Here is a 22304-nt window from a genome sequence, read left to right as displayed (position 1 = left end):
TTTTAGTACTTCCTTTTCACAGCCTTCCAAATTACTTTATTATTTGCAAATATTTCTTTCACTCTATCTACCCTCAGCTTTCTTCCATATCTTCAAATACTCCATTCTTGATTTGATTTTTACATTATCTTGTAGTTTTATTCTGAAAATGAATATTTTCAGAGACTATAACCAAAAAATGTATCTATGTAACTAATTTGCGAGATAATGTATTTTTAATCTTACGCATTAAAAAGTTCTAACTCCATTGTTTTTAATAATTTCTTTTTATGTATTTTTAAATATAATATTAAAAAATCAATAAGGGTGCCAGTCCCTTAGCCAAGTAATGGTGAGGGTTAGTGTCAGAAAGAATATCTGACCATAAAATTTATATGCCAAGACCAAATGGAATAATGGATAAGAGAGAATATATGAGAGTTTGGGCATATCTCAAGTGACATGCAGTTAGGTCATCCAAAAACTGTGAGAAAATGAGCTTGGGCTACCAAAGCAAGGATAGGTTTGGCTAAAGTAGTCCAACAAAAGCAAAAGAGGAGAGTGTTTAATGTCAGAATGGAAACATTAAACATGAGGACAATGACTGTAAACAGCAGAGAGCTAGTGGACTTGATGCTTTTTCATTGCATCAAGTCCACTGCTTTACCTCCTTTCCATCTAGTTTTCTGCAGGCATCTTATGCCTGCAGAAAACTAGATGGAAAGGAGGTAAAGCAAGGGAACTAGAGGACAGCCATAAACTGCTCTCTGAAGGAGAGATGAAAAAAGGAGGAATGGAATAGGTATTATAGTTGAAAACGAGTTAAGAAATGGTTATTATGAGGAAATCAGAAGAGATGGGATTATGAATGTTAAACTGGAGATAGGGGGGGGCATACACACACATTGTGTGTACACTTCCCCAAAGGATGCAGGAAAGAAGAAAAGGATGAATTCTGGATGGAATTAGATAAAATGGTAATGGAAATACTAGAGAATGAGAGGTTGATCATTGGAAGTGATTTAAATGGACATGTGATAAAAGTGAAGAAAGAAAAGTGCACAATGGGTGGAGTATATATAGGCAAGAGAAATAGAGAGTGAAATAGAATAGTGGAATACACAGTAGCATTTGACCTGGCAATAGTCTACACTTACTTCAAAAAGAAGGAGAATCAGCTTATAATATACAAAAGTGGGGACATGATAAGCCAGATTGACTACTTTATGTATCATAGGAGACATCTTAAGGAAATGAGGAATTGCAAGGTGATTAATGGAGAAAGTGTAGCTACACAGCATGGGTTTAGTTGATTGGGTGATTTTATTTGACAAAAAATCTAGAGACACCCAGGAAAGAAAGAACAAAGGATAAAGTGGTGGAAATTGAAAGAGAGGAACCTGAGTTTAAGAAAAGTGCTTGGAAGAATAAAGTTACTGGAAGATGTGCAAGAATGGTGGAAGTTTAATAGTTGTGTTATAAGGAAAGTTGAAGAGGCAGTAATGGAGAAAACATGAAGAAAAGGACTACCTTATGGAAAAGAGACTTGGGGAGAACAAGGAGGTACAAGTTGCAATAAAAGAAAGAAGGAAATGAAGATGAGAAATGACAAGTAACAAGGAAAATAAAGAAAAAGGCAAAAAGGCAATGGCAAAGACAGTGGATGAGGTCTATGAGGAACTGGAAAGAGAAGATGGAGATAGGGAGCTGATGAGTTGCAAAAGTGAGGGACAAGGCATCAAAAGAAGTCACATCAATAAAACAGATAAAAGATGAGAATGGTAAAGTGTTACAAAACCAAGAGAAGCTAAAGGAAAGGTGGCATAATTATTTTATAAAACTACTAAATGAGGAAAATTCAAGAGTACTATGCAAGGACAGGAAGACAGATGGAATGGCAGTAGATATAAGCAAGGAAGAGGTGGAAAAACACTTATAAAAATGAAGGATGGGAAAGCAGCAGGAGCTAATCATATCACAGCTGAGGTATGAAGACATTTGGGTAAAGAAGGTATTGATATTTTATGTGATCTTATGAAAAAGCAGTACAAAAATACTAGATGACTGGAGGAAAAATATTTTGGTGCCAATTTATAAAGGAAAAGAAGAAGTGCAGGGATATGGAAATTACAAAAGAATTAAATTGATGTTACACTCAATGAAGATCTGGGAGAGAATTCTGAAGGAAGGTTAAGGCAAGAGACAGCTAAAGGTGAAGAACAGTTTGGTTTCATGCTGGGAAGAGGAACAACAGATGTGATCTTTGTTTTAAAGCAGCTGATGAAAAGGATGCAGGCAGAACTGCACATGGTATTTATAGACCTGGAGAAAGTATACAATAGACTGTCTAGACAGGAGGTATGGAGATGTACGAGGGTAAAGAGAATACCAGAAAAATATGTAAGACTTGTAAAGGAAATGTATAAGAGAGCAATGACTCAAGTAAAAAATAGTATAGGTATGACAGAGGGTTCGCTATGAGAGTTTGACTGCACCAGGGCTCAACCCTTAGCCCATTTCTGTTCGATTTGGTGATGGATGTATTGGTGGAAGATAGGAAGAGCAAGGAGTTTGCTCTTTGGAGTATGCTGTTTGTGGATGACATTGTGCTGTCCAAAACATCTCGAGATAAGGTAGAGAAGAAGCTGGAGAATGGAGAAATATGCTGGAAGAGAGAGGCATGAAGATCAGCAGAGCAAAGACAGTATATATGACATCTGATGGAGAGAATGAGAGTTATATACAACTCCAGGGAGAAAAGTAAATAACTTCCAAATTTAAGTATCTTGAATTATATGTAGCAAGTGATGGAGGAATGAGTGCAGAAAACTAGCACAGAGTTCAGAGCAGATGACTGAACTGGAGAAAAATGAGTGGCTGTATGATAAAAAAATAAGATGTAAAATGAAAGTAAGACTACACAGAACCATGGTAAAGACCTTAATGATGTACAGTGCTAAGATGTGGGCAATTACAAAAGCCCAGGAAAAGAAGATGGAGACAGCAGAGATGAGAATGCTGAGATGGATGTTTGGTGTGATGAAGGACAGAATCAAGAATGATTACATAAGAGGAACAGTCAAGATGGGTCCTGTAAGAAGATGCAGGAAAGTAAATTATTTGGACATGCGGAGAAAGTGAGGACTATGTTGGAAAGAGGATTGAAAAGTTGGAAGTGATAGGGAGGAGGAAACAGGGAAGATTGAAGCTGAGATAGAGAGACAAGATGGCAGAGGATTTGGGAGAGAGAGTATAGAGAAGCGAAAATGCCCTGGATAGAGAGAAGTGAAGAAGACAGATTAAAGATGAAAATGCTGACCCCATATAAACATGGAAAAAAGCAAAGATAATGAAGAAGAGAAAGAATATTAAGAAATCAATAAAAAATGAAAAGATTTTATGAATTATAGTTAGTAATTCAAAACAAAATATACAAACTTTTATTCTACACTCAAATAAATACTATATATATACATGTGATGCCCGTCCCCCACGCTAGCAACATGGTCAAGCCGAATGTCATGCGCACCCATTCTGGCGCACGCAGGAAAAGATGAAGACGAAGCTTAGGCGCATTCTTCTCCCCCAAGGCAAAAAGACGAAGACGGTAAGAGTAGGAAAGGAAGAAGCTACGACGTGTCCGCCTCAAGACGATTTGTTAGTGTTCTTTGTGTTGTAACGTCCTCTGTATTATATTAAAGTGTACATCCTTATATGTTATAAGAAGTTCTTTGTGTTTTCTTAAACTGAGTTCTACATGTGCCTCTTCACGCTCAGCTCAGTCATCCACAGACACCATTTTCTCAGGGGTGGGATGCAAGTGACTGAAAGTGATCTAAGTGATTGTGGATTATCGAAATCGTAGTGTTTGAAGATTATAAAATGATTCAGATAGTCCAAGGTTGACGTTGGCAAAAAGGAAGGTTTTATTTCAATGTCTAAGCTATTTGAGAGCAGCAGAGAAGGCGAGTAGGGAAGTGGACAAGAGTTTATATAAGGGTCGTAAGTTATGTCACCCGTCTGACACGTGGCCGAGGTTCACATACTTTTAGAGAGGAAGTGCGGGGTGACAGGAAATTCCACGAAACTTGCTACAAATAGTTGCTGCACTTTTAGATACAAAAACACTCATCTTGGAAGCAGAGTAAGGGGTACGTAGACTTTTATTTTTCAAAATGATCCTAAATGACATAAAAGAAATAAGCGTTGCATTGAAAAACTGCAAATTTGATAAAATTAAAATTCTCCATAAATTTATTTTTAATACCGACGGTGATCAGTCAAATCGAAAGAGAATAAGAAATTTTAGTGGATTCAGGTTTGCTTTAGACAGTGACAATTTCAATAAGAAACTGAAAAGTATAGAAAGTGACTTTTCCCTGAATGAGCTGATCACGATTTCCAACATTCTAAACATATCTTTCGAGGGTAATAAGTCAGAAGTGGCGAAGAGAATTCTAGCTGATTTGTGTGTTTTGGAGTCCTTAGCCCAGCATGTCCGACTCGACGTTTTGTCTGGCTTTGAGTCTGAAGCCGATGAACCAAATGAAAAAAATGAAAGTGGAGGTGAACTCTCAATGCAGTGCGATATGAATAAAAATAAAAACAGTCTCAATTCCTTTATCCAACCTGAACAAAGTAATGCTGCCGCTAGTTCTGTTCCCAATGGTGTTACCATTAATTATTCCGATATCGAAAGTACCATTTCTAAGTTTAATGCAGAATCGCACGAAAATGTTATTCGTTGGATCGAACATTTTGAAAATATCTCTAAATTATTTAGTTTGTCTGAATTACAAAAATTCATTTTTGCGAAAAGATCCCTTGGTGGTAACACCTCTTTATTCATGAGAACAGTACCCGAGATTAATTCGTGGCAAAGACTAAAACAAGCCTTGATAGATGAATTCTCTTTTGAAATTCATTCGGCTAAGTTGCATGAGATTTTAAGTAAGCGCACAATGCAAGACTCTGAGTCCGTTCAGGAATATTATTTAAAGATGAGAAAGTTGTGTAATTTCGGAAAAATAGATGATGGTGCTTTAATGCATTATGTGATTAAAGGGATTAACGATAAACACAAAAATAAAATTATTTTATACAGATGTAAAGACTTGTCAGAATTTAAAGAAAAACTTAAAGTTTATGAAGTAATAAAAGGTGATTCTGTTAAGGGCAAGGGTGTTTTCGACAGAGTGAAGCCTAGACATGATTCTTATAACAGAAATAATAATACTTTCGATAGAAATAAACCAAGGTATGAAAATTATAGATCTAATGCAAAACACGAAAATGCGAATAAAAATAATGTAAAGCAGAATGGTTATGTTGATAATCGTAGCAACAGAATTTGTTATAATTGTGGTTCGAGAAATCATATCTCCAAGTATTGTATTCATAAAGATAAAGGTTTAAAGTGTTTTCAGTGTGAAGCGTTTGGTCACAAGGCTTCTGAATGCCCAAAATCAAATTCAAAACCAGAACTTGCCACTTTAGATATTGCTATAGAACCGAAATTGTTTAAAACGACAGTAATTGGTAACATGAGTATAAAGGCAGTGATGGACACTGGGAGTCAAGCAACATTACTTAGAAAATCTGTTTTCGATAAACTAGGATTTAGGAGGTTATTCCCAACTAATTCCACTTTAAATGGATTTGGAAAGTCAGTAGTTGACCCATTAGGCCGTTTACAGAAAATATTCAAATTGATGATTTTAAGTGTCGTGCTGATGTGTGCGTAGTAGCAAACGATGTAATGACTTGTGACGCCATTGTAGGCCTTAATGTTTTAATGCAGGGCGAGACAACTATTAATGAAAGTGGTATCATAATAAAAAATAAAACTCGATGTGTTAAGGAAATAAACTGTTTGTCTATTTTGCCAATCGATTTAACTACGACGGGTGAAATCGACGTAAACATTGAACCAGACGTTCCTAATATTTTTAAAAGTAAGGTGCAACAATTGGTTTTGGATTATGTTCCACATAAAGTTGAGAGAACAAATGTAGAACTAAATATTTTGGTCAAAAATCACAAACCAATATTTCATCAGCCGTGTAGATTGCCATTTTCCGAGAAAAGGATTGTTGAAACTCAAGTCGCTGAATGGTTAAAGCAAGGAATAATAGAGTCAAGTTGTGAAAAATATTGTAGTCCAGTGGTGGTCGTAAAGAAAAAGGATGGAACCCCCCGTGTATGCATAGATTACAGAAAATTGAACAAAATAATTGTAAAGGACAGGTTTCTCCTCCCACTAATTGAAGATATCTTAGACAGACTACAGGGATCACAAATTTTTAGTACAATCGATCTCAAAAATGGATTTTTCCATGTTGATGTAAATAAAGATAGCAGGAAGTATACTGCATTCGTGACACATGAAGGACAATATCAATTCCTTAAGGTTCCCTTTGGACTTTGCAACTCTCCCACTGTGTTTCAAAGGTATATCAACACCATTTTCCGACCTTTGATTAATGATGGCATTGTATTACCTTATATGGACGACATCATCATTTTGTCTTCCTCGCTTGAAGAAGGAATCAAGCGACTTGAAAGAGTCTTAGAACTTGCCAGTGATTATGGACTAGAGATAAACTTTAAGAAATCTCATTTTTTAAAAAAGAGAATTGAATTTTTGGGTCACGTAGTAGAAGGTAAAATTTTCCCATCTACTTTAAAAACTAGGGCTGTTCTCAATTTTCCAGAACCAACCAACTTGAAAAAAATTCAAAGCTTTTTAGGACTTAGTGGATACTTCAGGAAGTTCATTCCGAACTATTCCGTTATTGCTAAGCCGTTGAGTGACCTTTTGAAGAAAGACAGTCAGTTTAAATTCGGTGAAGAGGAGAGAAATTCCTTTGATCGACTTAAAACACTGTTAACTGAGAAGCCAGTCTTGGGAATATATAATCCTAATTATGAAACCGAGCTAAACACCGACGCAAGCTTAGAGGGGTATGGAGCAATTTTAATGCAAAAATCTCCAAATGATAATAAATTTCATCCTACCTATTTCAAGAGTAGAAAGACAACAGATGCCGAAAAGAAATATTCGAGCTATGAACTCGAAGCTCTTGCTATAATAGAGGCTTTAAAGAAATTTCGTGTATATCTATTGGGAATTCCATTTAAAATAGTCACCGATTGTTCTGCATTTGAGAAGACTCTGGCAAAGAGAGATTTATCCACTTGCATAGCTCATTGGGTTTTGATCTTACAAGAATTCAATTATGTTGTTGAGCATCGTTCCGGTACTAAGATGGCTCACGTCGACGCCCTTAGTAGATCTCCCGTAAATGTACTTTGTATTTCTGTCAACAATATTATACCAAAGTTAAAATCAGCCCAGGATAATGATAGCGAAATAAAAGCAATTAAAGAACTGTTAAAAATTTCTAAGTATGAAGATTATTGTGAGAGACAAGGAATCTTATATAAATTTGTGGACGGTAAAGAATTAGTCGTTGTACCTGAAAGTATGCAAACAGAGATTATAAGAGACGCTCATGAAAAGGGACATACAGGAATTAAATATACTGAGAAAAACATCGAAGAATATTATTTTATCCCCAAGCTTAGACAGAAAGTAGAGAAAATTGTAGCCAATTGTGTTCATTGTCTACTAGTGAATCGTAAGAAGGGAAAGAAGGAAGGACTTTTACACCCACTTCATAAAGAAGATATTCCATTAAAAACTTATCATATTGATCACCTCGGACCATTGGAAAGTACACATAAGAATTATAAGTACATTCTAGCAGTAATCGACTCATTTACCAAATTTGTGTGGATTTATCCTACGAAAACCACTACATCCGCTGAAACTATTGCGAAATTAGAGATACAAAAGGCTGCATTTGGGAACCCTTCTCAAATTATATCCGATAGAGGTACAGCATTTACCTCTAGTGAGTTCGCTGACTATTGTTCTAAAGAGAACATTAAGCATCATTTAATAACTACTGGCCTGCCTAGAGCAAACGGGCAAGTAGAACGTATAAATCAGACTATTATATCAATTCTTTTGAAGTTATCGATAAATAATCCAGCTCAGTGGTACAAGTATACAAATGAACTGCAGCGAGCGATTAATTCCACTTATCAGCATAGCATAGACACTACACCTTTTGAACTACTTTTTGGAACGAGGATGAATGTGAATGGACTGGAAAAGCTCAGGGAAATGATCGAAGTTGAATTTCAAGCAAATTTTGAAGCTCAGAGAGAAGAACTTAGAAAGCACGCTAAGCAACAGATTTTTAAAATACAAGAGGAAAATAGGAAGACGTACAATTTAAGAAGAAAAGAATCTAGACCTTATCGAGTTAATGACTTGGTTGCCATCAAAAGAACTCAATTTGGACCGCAATTGAAACTAAAACCAAAGTATCTTAGACCCTACAGGATCGTGAAAGTTAAAGAAGGAAACACCTATGACGTAATGAAGGAAGGATGTCATGAAGGACAAAATGGCACGACAACGTGTTCTGAATTTTTGAAACCATGGAATGCTATTCCAGAATGCTAATGAGAAAACGACAAATGACGTTTAAAGGCAAAAGGGCTGCTTGAAGAAGACGTAATGAGCCTTAAAATGAAAGCTGCTTCTTATCCATTTTCCAAGAAGACAGACGTTTGACGGACTTAAAAGACGATCAACCTTAGAACTTTTACTTTTCAAAGACTTATATTTTTGTAGTTCTGTTTTCTTTGTTTTTCGTTTGTATTTTAGTGTCGCTGGAGGTCCAGACGAATCCAGGACAGCTGAATGTGGTGCCCGTCCCCCGCGCTAGCAACATGGTCAAGCCGAATGTCGTGCGCACCCATTCTGGCGCACGCAGGAAAAGATGAAGACGAAGCTTAGGCGCATTCTTCTCCCCCGAGGCAAAAAGACGACGACGGTAAGAGTAGGAAAGGAAGAAGCTACGACGTGTCTGCCTCAAGACGATTTGTTAGTGTTCTTTGTGTTGTAACGTCCTCTGTATTATATTAAAGTGTACGTCCTTATATGTTATAAGAAGTTCTTCGTGTTTTCTTAAACTGAGTTCTACATGCGCCTCTTAATGCTCAGCTCAGCCATCCACAGACACCACATACATATATATATATTTAAGATTTTTCATTTCTTATAATTTACAAAACCTTTTGTTATATTGTTGTATTTTTTTTATATACATTTAATTTTTTTATTATTATAGAACATATATTCAGTGTCATGGTTATCTTCCTTCCTCTAATCCCTTATTGTCTATAAAATCTGCGTTGGTTTCACCAACCATGCCATTCCTTCCCATATAGAAGTGTTTCTCAACCTCTAACGAATCGTCGCTCCCTTCAATAAAACTGTTACGTAGTATTGCCCCCTTCACTTCGAAAAAAAATTTTGTTGGGTTTATTAGTTGATTTGATAATTATATACTTTGTAAAAAATTAAACATTTATTTACTCAGAATACATATTAGATTTTAATATGATTAACAAAATTAAAAAACTTAAGTGTTAAAAAATTTAACAAATATAATAAAATATAACACTTTTTATTGAATATAAAATGTTTAAGTATACAGAAAAATTATTGTTAGTGCAAACCTTGAGGCTGATGAAGGTGAGCCAATTTGTTTATCTTTGGTTCGAAATTTGTCAAAAGTAATCGCAAATTACCTTTTTGTGTTAATTGTAACCGATTTCTTTGTTTGGACGGTACAAAAAGGGTTAAAAGTAGAAGGAAGAAGGATTATAAGAATGCTATTTGTTTAATTATTGTACAATATAATGAATAAAATATCTAATTATTCTTGATATAATGTTTTACTTTGCCCCAGAAAGTTGTTTTTTGCCCCCCAAAATATAAATTGTTACTAATCGCCCCCAACATGGAAAAATTGCCCCTGTTGAGAAACACTGCCATATAGTGATGAGTAAAGACAGGATTTTAGTGTTCTAAAACAGTTTAAAACTGTGAAGTGCAGAGTGCTAAAAGAAGCAAAAATGGTGCTAAAGATCATGTAAGCATCAATCTTGAGTAAAAATTTTTATTTAAACTTTTTATTATAGTACAGTACATTTTTGACAAGTCATTTATTTTTATACAATACTTACATGTCATTGTCGTCTCAAGTTTTATTTGGAAAAATCCATCTAACTTATTTGCCACACTGGAAAAGCAAATAGACTGACAAATGAAAGTTACCTTACTTGTGTAATATTTAGACCAATATGGTATAAATAAACAACACTTACAATACGATAAACAAGTACAGAAATTTTTTAAAAAGCAGAGATGCCAAAGGAAACCATCTATTTATACTGTTTGTAAAATCACAATTAGTCAATGGACTTGTTTCTAACTAATAAAAAGAAATTTAAAATTTTGGGAAGAAGTAATTTTCAAATTCAAAATTGTTTACAGTTAAAATTTGTCAGCCAACAAAAAGCATAATTTCAATTTCTGAATGTTAAATGGGTGGGGAAAATTGGTTAGAAATCATTTGACTGTCGATACTAGAATCAAATTTAACAAATTTCATTTGTAATTTTCTGCAAAAGTTTGAAAAAGGCACAAATTGTTGTTAATTGAAGGAAATGGTAAAAAGGGGGGGAAAGAGTGCAAAATGGAAATTAAACATTTGGTTTAAATGGATCAGATCATTTCCTAATGGTTAGTTATGGTTTTCCCAAAAAATAAGACCTGCATTAAAAGTATTGTGACACCCAGATTCCTAAGCTTAATAATGAGGTACAGTACATGTAAATGACTCTCAAACTCAATATGATTTAGTGATTACAATGGTAATAGCAATGAAAAACTATATATTTAGTTATTCATAGATACTGAAGATGCATATAACATTTTTGCAAAAAATCTGTTCACAAATATTCATAAATATTTTCGGGATTTATATTAACATTTAAGAGATATCAAGATATGACAATGTTATGAAGTTAATTCCACTGTAGATTCAAAGCAAATAAAAATAATCCAAAATAATTAAGATTAAGACTATTCAATTAGTAAAAACTTCACATTACCAGAAACTTGAATTTAGAAATATTAAAAAAGAGTTTTAAAATAAAATTTTAGGTACATTACCGTATTTTATGGACTATAAGATGCACTTTTTTCTTTGAAAAATTGCCTCCAAAATTCAGGTGCGTCTTATAGTCCGTAAAATACGGTAATGTAAAATACTGTTTAATTTTATGTATTTTTAATTCTTCCCAAATGTGAGGCATTAAAGCCCCAAACCTCCTGTGAAGTGTGCGAATACTGTATACAAAGAAACTAAAAATTTTTTAAATCAGAATCTTTAATTTGCGTAACAGGATACAGGAAATTTTGTGGGATATAAAATCTCTATCCCCAACACGCATATATGTTAGTATAGTGACCGACAATATAAAGAGAATACCGACATAAGTTTAAATCTCGCGACGATTCTTTCTTTACAAAAATAACTAGTCTACTAAGGGTAATTAAAATATATGTACATCTTACTACTAAACTTATAACTAATTATAATTAATGTAGGACGAAAGATAAATTTAGAACAATAAAGTAAAGAATAGAAAGAAAAAAGAAAGGAGTACCCAAGAATTTCAGCGTTATTCACTGTGCAATATATATAAGTTGGACGGATCACTTCCTATTCACAAAGAATGTTAACTTTTTCTCTAAAATGTGGATTACTTAACAGACTTGGACAAAAAAAATACTCTTGCACATTTTCACGATCGAGATTTTCATTCCTTTCCTTTGGACCTCTTTGTCGTCTCCACACGGTTCCAAAAACATGGTGGAGAGCTCCCTTTCGCATGTCTTTCCTTGTCCAGTCCTATCCAAAATATCAACTCTTGGTCCCCATTCTACCCTGAGGGTCGCATACCTCCCATTGTTCTTAAGAGACCACCTGCTGTTACGCTGTTAAGCACCAGTTGGAAGAAAATTCCAGGAAGGGAAAATAATAGGAAGAAGAAAGAAAAGGGAAATATATTCTAATATAAAATTAAATACAACTGTACAATAATGGCATTTAGCCACACTCCTCCATGTGCATGGACTTTGTTAAGATCTTAGTTTATTTTTCATTACTATTTACAAAATGTAAATAGTAGAAGAAAGATCCTCCTTATCTACTGAAAAACAGTGCTTGCTAAAACACTAAAAAGATGATTTAAATTTATTTTATGGCAAGTTTAATCTATATTAATCACATAGGTTCTTCATTAGTTATCAATATTGCTATATCAAATATGCCTGTCTTTCATATATACTTACATACACATTTATAAATTTATATATAATATATATTTAATCTTAAAAGTATAAAACTTATCTAACTAAATATATTTTTGAAATCCTTTACTGAAATCTAATAATTTTCATAGTTTATAGAATCAAAGATTTTTCAAATAGCATTTAACTCAAAATATATTTTCAAATTATTGATTTTTTTATATCTTTGTAAGTCATTTTTCTTTCATTTCATTTTTAAAATTTCATTACCAAAGTGATCCAATTTTAATAATTGATTCAATACCAAATAACAATTGAATCAATTATTAGAATTAAAAAATAATTATTTGTAGTATGTAATTTATAACTAATATAACCAAAATAAAAATTTGAAGTCAGTTAATTACTCGTTTCAAAGGTCTTAAAATGTTAATAATAAAATTATATTAAGTATTTCATAATTGAAATCAATTTCTGTATCCTATATGTGTTTAAAAATATTCATATCTTTCCATTAATTTTTATTTATAATTTATCAATTTTTTCTTATTTAATTAAAAATTAAAAACTAAACATTTATTCTAAACTGTACCAAAATTTAAAATTTCTTGATATAAATTGGTAATTTTTGTATAATCTTCTAAATAAAAATATATAAATAAAGTAGCCTAAATAAGTTGAGTTTATAGTCTTTTGACTATATACTCTTATGATCTGATAAATGACTCTTATGATAAGTGATTTAAAGCTTTTCATTTTTTAAACTCTTTTTGCCCTGTAGGTAGAAAGGGAACCCAAAGAAAGGTTCCAGAGTGTCTTTTTCCATGATCACAGGTTTGGGCAATGTCCATACCAAGGACAGCTGGGTGGTTAAGATGGAATCAACATATCCAGGTTAAAATTTCTGAGTTGACCCAGACTCAAATCCATTTTTTCCAGTAACAGATTAATGCCTTTAATGTATTAATCTCATGCTATCTACCCAAAAGTTAATAAAAAAATTACTACATTCAATTGGTTTGTAGATAGAACCTATGGTCCCAAAAAACATTTAACTAAACAAAAAAATTTTTCTTGACTTCTTGATATAATTTACTAGTGAGATAATCAATCTTCTTTACACATTGGGATTCAATACAAAAACACACTTATGTAAGAACCAGATAACCGGAGTGGTTGATATTAGGGTCGCTAACGTTTTCATAGCCTTCAATACAAAAACACACTTACATAAGAACCAGATAACCAGAGTGGCTACGAAAACGTTAACGACCCTAATATCAACCACTCCGGTTATCTGGTTCTTATGTGTGTTTTTGTATTGAAGGCTACGAAATCGTTAGCGACCCTAATATCAACCACTCTGGTTATCTGGTTCTTACGTAAGTGTTTTTTTGTACTAGTGAGATATTCAGTTTAAATTATTAATATTTAAATGCAAATGAAAAAGTTTCATAATTTATTAATATTTATAAAACATTTAACTCAACTTAGAAATTATGTTCATACTTAAGTATTTATTTAATTTATACTACACTGATTATTGAAACTGAATTTTAAACTATATTCTAGATGTTGTAAGAATCAAAAATTTATGTTGTAAAAATAATTGATATTTAATAATAAACTGCCATATTTTAGGATGAAAGATTTTATAAATCTTAATCTGAAGACTTTTTTCAAATCACTTTTACATAAAGTTTTATCTTTATTAAAATAAATGAATACATTAAATATAGCTTAATTATTTTCTGAGATCAGAATAAATTCTTTAAAACCAAATTTTCAGGTAAAATTTTATTTTTGTATGATATTGATATAGTAGTAGTAGTTTAAAATCAATATTGCATGCAAGACATCATTTTAAAGATTGTATGTAATAACTAATAAACTATCAACTGATCAAAAACTAATTATTACATTTTTTAATGATCAAGTTGTACCACATATTTCATTATAGTTATATATTTGAATAACAAGAGATCAGGGAAATTTAAATTTGAATTTAAAACAATATTCTATTAACAATTTATTATATGTTAAGGTTATAAATTATTATTAATTAAAATATTTTAAAACTGAATTTATCATATTTACTAATTAGGAAATACAATTATCAGCATATTGATCATTTTAAATAAAAAATATAATTAATTTATGATTAATTTCAATAAGTTAAATTTTGAATTTGTTAACCATAGTTATACTACAATGTTGTCATGTAAAATTTTCTCCACTCAAAGGAATGGAGTCATGTAATATTTGGTTAAAATAATAAACTAACATTATTTAAGCACACAGATACTTACTGATGATTTCAAAAGCAATGTCTTTGTGTATTTATGCACTTTCGTGTATGTGTAATCACGTTCAGACTAAACTGTACATAAAATATTAATGTCTATAATTTCAATGCTTTAAAAATGCTTTCCTTCAGTTTAATCATAGTTCTGGAGTTATTGTATCATACACTTTCCCTTTTAAACAACCCCTATAAAATTTACCTCACTAATGTTTTATCATTTTAGTTGGGCCAATTTTAAATGATTAATCACCTATAACTTTAAATGACTAATTTTTTTAAATAAAAAGTTCACAATTCTGATCTTAAGTGATTAGGAATAACTTAAAAATTAATTATTTAAAAAAAATTAAATTTACTGAAGAGTACTAGCACTAAGTCTCACTATTTTATTTTGTTCAAATTCTCTATTCTTGAATTCTATGAAAATAGAAAACATTAATGCATTCAGAAGTGATCAGTCACTAGATATAACTTATGTATTTATTCACATAGAATAAATTTAAAAACCTCACTTTGAACATTTTTATTTTAATATTTGGTTAAAATAATAATATATATATAAAAACGAATGTATGTCTCTCTGTCTGTCTGTTTGTCCTTCATGCATTACTACACCATTTATCCGATTGCCATGAAACTTTGGGAAGTTATTTAATACACTCCCGTGGAGGTTTGTGGCATATGTGAAGATCACCATTTTCTCCCCTTCCAAAAATATCTTTATATATGGGTTAAGGCTTTTATGTCCAACAGATGGCGCTAACTCTGACAACCTAAGTTTGCTTTTCTGTGAGAATGGACTAAAGCAGATCATTTTCTATCTATCTATATAAATAAAATATAACGTTCGTTTGTTCCTACCAATTTCTTTGAAATTTTGACACAATGTTGCATTCGAATACACACGTGTTTTTATATAATATACATGTCGAAATTCCCCCCACTGGGGGAGATGGACAGGATTAAGGCTTACCGTGAAGAACTCGGCTTTTATTATACTATTTTAGATGCGTTTTTGATTGCGTTTTAATAGGGTACGTCAAGAGAATGTGCACTAAGAAGGGATTTTTTGAAATTCCCCCACGGGGAAGTGTTATACATTTATAATAGATACATTTTGAGCCACAACAACGCGTGGCCGGGTCAGCTAGTAAAATATAAAAATGCATAAGAATTTGATACACAATTTTTAAAATCCTATTTCAATTAAGAAGTCCACAATATTTTTAGATAAATTTCAACAACACAATTTATATTAGCAAGCAGTAATTATATGTATAGAAATACTAAAAAATCCATGTAAAAAGTAAATCTAAAAAATGTGTTTAAAACACTAAAATGAAAAAAGATGCAGCTAATTCATTTAAAACATCTTTTATAAAATATTATGTTTATACAGTGCAATCATAAAGTCCCTCCTCAGCAAGCAGGGAAACAGGAGGAGCTTCCAGTAATGAAGTAATGATGCCATAGCAGATTGCATCAAAAGAATTAAAGTTACGACATCACTACTTAGCCAAGCCACATGGGTGTGGCCAACTGCAGAGGGACTTTGTGATCACACACTATAGTAGTTTACATAATTTAAAATCATTCAAATTTCTAAATACAAATGTTCTTACACTATAAAAAGCTAGCATTAGAAAACATTATAATGTGAATCATTAATATTATTTCTCTGATATTCTTAACGTTTACAAAGAAAATTTTTATGTTAATACAAGTTAATATCTAAATTATTTCTTAATAACCATCAAATTTGATATAAAAAACTTTTTGTATGTATATAAGAGATGATTAATAAATAGTCAATCAGTGCAGCACTTCAAATGTAATTTACAAAGTGATGCAACATGGCAGGAATTGAGAGGTATAGATAAGGTAAACAGCAGCACTAGTAGTAGAGCAAGTGATTAGTAGTGCTTATAATCTTATAGTAGAATGCAAACATCTAAAATAGAGCAATGTACCATAATACAGTTCCTAACTGTAGAACGGGCTGAACCTCTGGAAATTCATTGATGACAAACATAAATGGACAAAACATACTAAGCCTAGTCCAAATGAAGGCCAAGGAACTTTCATGTCACTCACTAATAAGCTGAAGAAAGCTCTAAAGGCAGACATCTTCACTCCATCAGAGTACTATATGCACTTGGCTTTGTGGCTGACCCACATTTTTTGAATGCGGAATCATGAGGCTCTAGGATAGAGGGATAAATGCCTCAACAGCCAGGGTAATTATGTATAAAATAAAATGTACTCATTATATTTTATTGCCATTGAGTGGTTATTTTTCGATAACCCCCTATAAATATAAATTATTTTTTCATGTTTAATATGAAAATGAAAGATAACTACTTGAAAAATGACCACCATTTATCAAAAGATATAAATAATAATAAAATTATGTCAGAAAGCTTATAAATTACATCACAGAAAACAGTAAAAAATAATACTGTAAATTCAAATCACAATACATGTTATTTTTAAATGTAATTAGATTACAATTTATTTAGAATATAGTAAATTATAAACTACATTTAACTGTACAATCCACATCTTAAGAGAGTTTTCATTTGATCTATAAGTGTATGTCCTGTCTCTATTATATTTCATATACAAAGATATATGTTTTCTCATTCTTTCTCCTCATTATAAGATCATACCATAAATTACAAAATAAAAAGAACTACATTGACATGAGATTTATTGTAAGTCACCTTGAATGTTAATAAGATAGAGATGAAAATTGATAATTTATTGTTGATAAAACTTCCAATGTCAACTTCTATACTAAATCTTATAAAATTAAATACATTTTAACTTTATTTTTTGAAATATAATACTTTAATAATGGAAAGCCTTTTCATTTCTTTGATTTTGGGATATAAAACATCAAAGTTTTATAAATTTAAATGTTAAAATGATAGCTTTAAAAAGTTTGCATATTACATGATAAAATTTTAATTGAATTTATATAAGAACAGTTGTAAATTGTAATAAGAAAATGATCTTTTTTTCTATAACAAATATTTTATATTATTTGAAATTAAGATAAAATATAAGCAATCAAAACAAACTACACTTCCTATATTAAATAATCTATCAGCATAATAATACATTAAAAAAACACTGTTATTTCAAGAAAAAACTTTAACACAAAATAAATGTTGGATGAATTTTATTTATTAAACATAAATTACACAAAATATGACAATTATTTAAAAATTTTATTTCTAGCTATTTAAAATGCAACAAAAAGGTATTTACTTGTTTACAAAACTTTAAAAAGTTTTGTAAAAAAAATATTTTACATGACATTATTGTGATAACAAAAGACTGCTCCTTTTGAATTTATAGATCCACTTTTTGATTGTGTTCTAAAAATAAATTTTTAGGGTCCAAAACATTTTGAATTTTTACATAATTTTGCGTTATAAAATTTATCAATTATTACCGCATGTACTTACGTTACTATTTAATAAGAGTTTTGATTCGATTTTCATTTTTCTCAACAGATATAAATTTACAATAAAGGATGCATTACAATCATTTTTACATACAAACATTGAAACATTATCTAATGTTAACAAGATAAATATTGTTTAACATGTTTATGAAAAAGTTTTTGTGTAATTTACAAAGAAAGTATTTATCTTAATTAATTATATAATAATTAAATATATTTTAATGATTTTTTTTTGCTTACAAAACAATAATTTTCATATTAAGTAGTAAGATTTTTTAAACAAGTTTAACTGTTGTTTTGTCTTCTTTACATTGAATTAAACTTTAAAAAACTAATTCATTCAATTAAATTTTATATCAAAGCATTGTAAACTTTTGTTTTCAGTAAAAAATGATTATTTTTATGTAATAATATAAAATTATTCTCCATATTTTTTTCACTTTAATTAAATATCAAACATATATATATATATCAGGCTTTGAAATTATTATTTTATTATAAATTTTTTAAATGTTACTGTTAAAGAATAGATTTTTGTAAATTTGATAATTTTTATTTCTGATTTAATTTTATTTAAATGGAGACAAACAACAAGATTTTAAGTTCAAACAGGTGATGCAGCGACTTCAAATAAATCATCAAAAATCTTCATTAAAACTGTTTATTATATAAATTAAATATATTAGAATATATTAGAAGATTAATTTCAATACTTACGATGTAATCTTACATTTCAAGACGGAATAAAATGATCGAAATTAGTTTTATGGAAATTATCACTGCAATAAGACTCAGATGGTTGCTAGGATCCGACATCAAAACAATCAAGCAACTAAAAAGCGCCATCTAACTATTTTTCGGTATTTAGTTTTTTTTTTTTTTTTTCTTTCTTTCTTTCTTTTGATAATTATTTTGTGTAATATATATATTATTTAATGATTTAAAAATTAATACTGAAATTAAATAATTTTTAATTATTAAAATACATTTTATTTTATGTGAAAATATCAAACTAATGCAAAATGACGAATACCTAGTTTTCCTGCCGCTCTGAGGGACTGAGTTAAAATCCTGATTAGATTAAGTCAAGAAGTTTTTATAAATTGTCTGAGATAGATATTTTTGTCTTGTTTCTTGCTACATTGCCAATCTCAATGCAAATCAAGTCCTTTAATGCCGTGGTTCTCAATCCGTAGTCCGAGGAACACGGGTGCTCCGTGAAGCCATCTCAAGTGTTCCCTGAAAAATCAAATACTGTATACAATTAAAAATTGTTGCAAAAGAAAAATCATTATTACAATGTAAAATAACTTTTCTATGGAAATGTAATCAGCAAATGCCAATGACGTGATATACTAGACCGAGTGCGTCTTGATTTCAAAAAGGTTTGCCACTCCTGCTTTAAAGCTGATGTATTTCAAGTGTTCCGCGGAAAAATATGCCCGAAATTGTTATCCTGTCTGGTCTCATAAATGCTCGATGGGAGACAAATCTAGAGACCGAGCAGATAACTTAATGGAAACATCCACGGGAAACCCTAGCTGTGGACAGCCGAGCATTATTTTTCTGAAAAATGTCTGTTTGAAGCCCAGCCATAAAAGAAACACAGAGCAGAATATCCTAAACGTATTGCTGTGCTGTCGATGTCACTCGCAGCACTACTATTAATAACCAACTGTCATAGGAATTGATTCCCTAGACCAGCATGCCAGCAGTGGGGGCAGTGAGCCATTCAACAGTAAAGGAAGATTGTAGCGCCTTTGTATGTTTGCAAATTTGCCATTACTAGTTGTCTACCAATATTATGGGAAGAGACACTGTTCTGTAACGAGGTTTCCACCTATCTCTGGATGTAGAGAACGATGCTGTTGCAACTGTTTGTGCTTGTTTCTCGACCATCTCTTTTAGTAACGTCCAAGTTTGCCTGTCGTATATGTGCTTTCACATATCCATTGTTCTCGACATTTCCACAGTCAGATTAGAACAGCTCGAACAAAATTCGCAAAATGGCCATCTTGCTTTCTTTAGCCTGATAACGCAGCCTTTCTCAAACTCCGTGAGAGTTTTGCGCAATATTTTTTGACTGTATCGCATAACAATTGCTACTGTATACTAAAAATTTTGAACACAGTGAGCCTTTGCAAGCTTTTTTCTTTATTTTTATTTAAGGGATAGAGATTTTAAGACACTCTGATAACATTGCCTGGTATGCAGTCAGATAAACTAATTATTTAATATTTACCTGACTTGTGAAACATGCTGTGGGCCGAGTTTTAAATTAATCAGACATTTCTATTCGTGGAGTAAGTATAGATGGAGTGGACAGTCCCTACATTTTCCATGCATTAAAACTGGTCCATCGCATTGGAGTGGACCTAAGCGGCTGGGGTGACAATGAGATGACGTCACTATTTCTTTGGGAATAGTATAACCAGGGTCTTTTAATCCTACGGTCTATCAACTCCGCATTTTTACTTTCAATTTTTTTCTCAAGCTCTAACAGATGACGCTAAGAACAGCAGTTGATGTTCACAAACCACGTACAACAAGCAAGCATGCTTGTTAATTCACCTGAATTTTACCTCCAATTAGAATTTATAAGATATTTGAGATTGCTTAAATCAACCAGTAAAGAAACAAAGAGAAATTACACTAAGAAATAAAGTAACAGTATAATGACTTTGTTAAATTTAATACTTTGCATAAAATTAGGTAGCAATTTATTGAACATAATTATTATGTTCAATAAATTGCTACCTAATTTTATGCAAAGTATAAAATTTAACAAAGTCATTATACTGTTACTTTATTTCTTAGTGTAATTTCTCTTTGTTTCTTTACTGGTTGATTTAAGCAATCTCAAATATCTTATAAATTCTAATTGGAGGTAAAATTAACTTTCGAGCGTTTTTAGTAGTAACTTTCGATCTTAAAACAGAATTTTTTTCATCTTTTAAAAAGTGAAGTCTGTAAGTAATGTATAATTAATTAATTTTAGCCATTAGCGAAGCTGTGTGTGAAATGAGTTCACAACCAATTTTCAAGCTGTTCAAGCAACCTCATTCAAAAATTCATTGGTTATCATAAAGTACACGTTTGTCTGTTGTCAACTACACAAAGATTTTGAAATAATGGATTATAAAAACGTAAGCAATTTAAAGTTAAATAAATAAATATAGCATATACTAGTACTTCAATATCCAGTTTATCAGCAATACAGTAGAGAGTCGTTTATCCGAATCAATTGAAGACTGGGGTTATTCGGATAACCGATTATGCACGAAAAATATATTAACATATCCCATGTTAAAATTTATCTCCGTTGCGTGTCGCTTCGTGTTGAATTTTCGTCGATTTTAAGCCTAACGAAAATTTTTATAATAATAATCGAGGCTATTGTATCGTTAAAAATTATTTCTTTATTTTGTACAAACAAAATAAATATATTGAAAAATATAAAAACAAAAAAATTATACTTTAGAAGTAAATCTAGTATCAAAAAAGTTCGATTCAGCACGACACAGTCCGACTGGAAAGTGTTCGGATAACCGGTGTTCGGATAAACGACTCTCTACTGTATTTACATAAGTTATTCAAAATTTTATTACGGTTAGCGAATTTAATATAAGCGGAACGACTTTCTTGTTGATTTCTCTACCTTTCTCTCCAAATATCTTGTGTCTCCATCTTGCTGTTGTACATTTAAGTGATGTAAAAATGTACAGATTTTGATTTTATAGCAACTCTTTGCCTGACATTTTCACATCTCACTTGTTAGGAATTCACAGATTCTAAATTCACGTGCCTCTATAATAGAACACCTTAATTTTGCTGAGAAACATATATTTTAATCACAAACGTTTTCAACCTGATTAACAGGTCATCCTCAGGTCTACAAAACGATAATGGAACATAAACGTTCCATGTATAGAATATAAATATTTAAATCAAAATTTAGAACAAGAATTTAAAAAATATACCATAGAAACGGAATAAAACATAAAATTAAAATATATAAGAGAATAAATAAAAATAAAGATAAAGTAAAAAAATTATAACTAATAGTTTTCCAATAACTAATTCTAGCATGAGTTTTCAGTGAACTTTTTAATCATGTATTTCCACGCCGACGACAGGCTCTCAGCATCCCTCGCATTCAAACATCCTTCCCGTAGTCTACTCTTATATATTTCAATCTTCTCTGCTGTCATTGATAAAGTGGGGGAAGATACTGGTTTTATAATCGTTGCCTCGTCCCATTTTACTACCGAACCTTGGACTTGCGACATTGTGATAAAACTGTGGTA

The 22304-nt window shown here is 31.3% G+C and overlaps 2 protein-coding genes across 3 annotated transcripts in view; one reads left to right on the top strand and one right to left on the bottom strand.

Moving 5' to 3' along the window:
- LOC136976061 (forkhead box protein N3-like) overlaps positions 1–18835 on the bottom strand; it is a 54023-nt gene extending 35188 nt beyond the window's left edge. The window contains exon 1 of one of the 2 annotated variants that reach the window (XM_067271252.1): positions 18728–18835. The gene's annotated coding sequence lies outside the window, so the exon portion shown is untranslated. Of the gene's footprint in view, positions 1–18714 lie in introns of both variants that reach the window. The other variant, XM_067271251.1, reaches the window with a different exon arrangement.
- LOC136976107 (uncharacterized) lies at positions 1585–2663 on the top strand. The gene is made up of 3 exons (XM_067271322.1): positions 1585–1702; positions 2144–2421; positions 2478–2663. The coding sequence occupies exons 1-3, from the start codon at positions 1585–1587 to the stop codon at positions 2661–2663; spliced, it is 582 nt and encodes a 193-aa protein (XP_067127423.1).
- Positions 18836–22304: the final 3469 nt, after the last annotated feature.

The sequence above is a fragment of the Centruroides vittatus genome, unplaced genomic scaffold (genome assembly GCF_030686945.1).
Source record: "Centruroides vittatus isolate TY-2023 unplaced genomic scaffold, ASM3068694v2 contig_393, whole genome shotgun sequence".
NCBI lineage: Eukaryota > Metazoa > Arthropoda > Arachnida > Scorpiones > Buthidae > Centruroides > Centruroides vittatus.
The sequence above is the reverse complement of the archived record's forward strand: the minus strand, read 5'-3'. Positions and strand labels throughout refer to the sequence as shown.

Bases quoted from the DNA above. Each gene is read 5' to 3' on its own strand.
- LOC136976107 (XM_067271322.1), top strand. From the start codon at position 1,585: ATGACAAGTAACAAGGAAAATAAAGAAAAAGGCAAAAAGGCAATGGCA. The intron at 1,703-2,143 runs GTGAGGGACAAG...CACTCAATGAAG, and splicing joins GGAGCTGATGAGTTGCAAAA to ATCTGGGAGAGAATTCTGAA. The intron at 2,422-2,477 runs GTAAAAAATAGT...TGACTGCACCAG, and splicing joins ATAAGAGAGCAATGACTCAA to GGCTCAACCCTTAGCCCATT.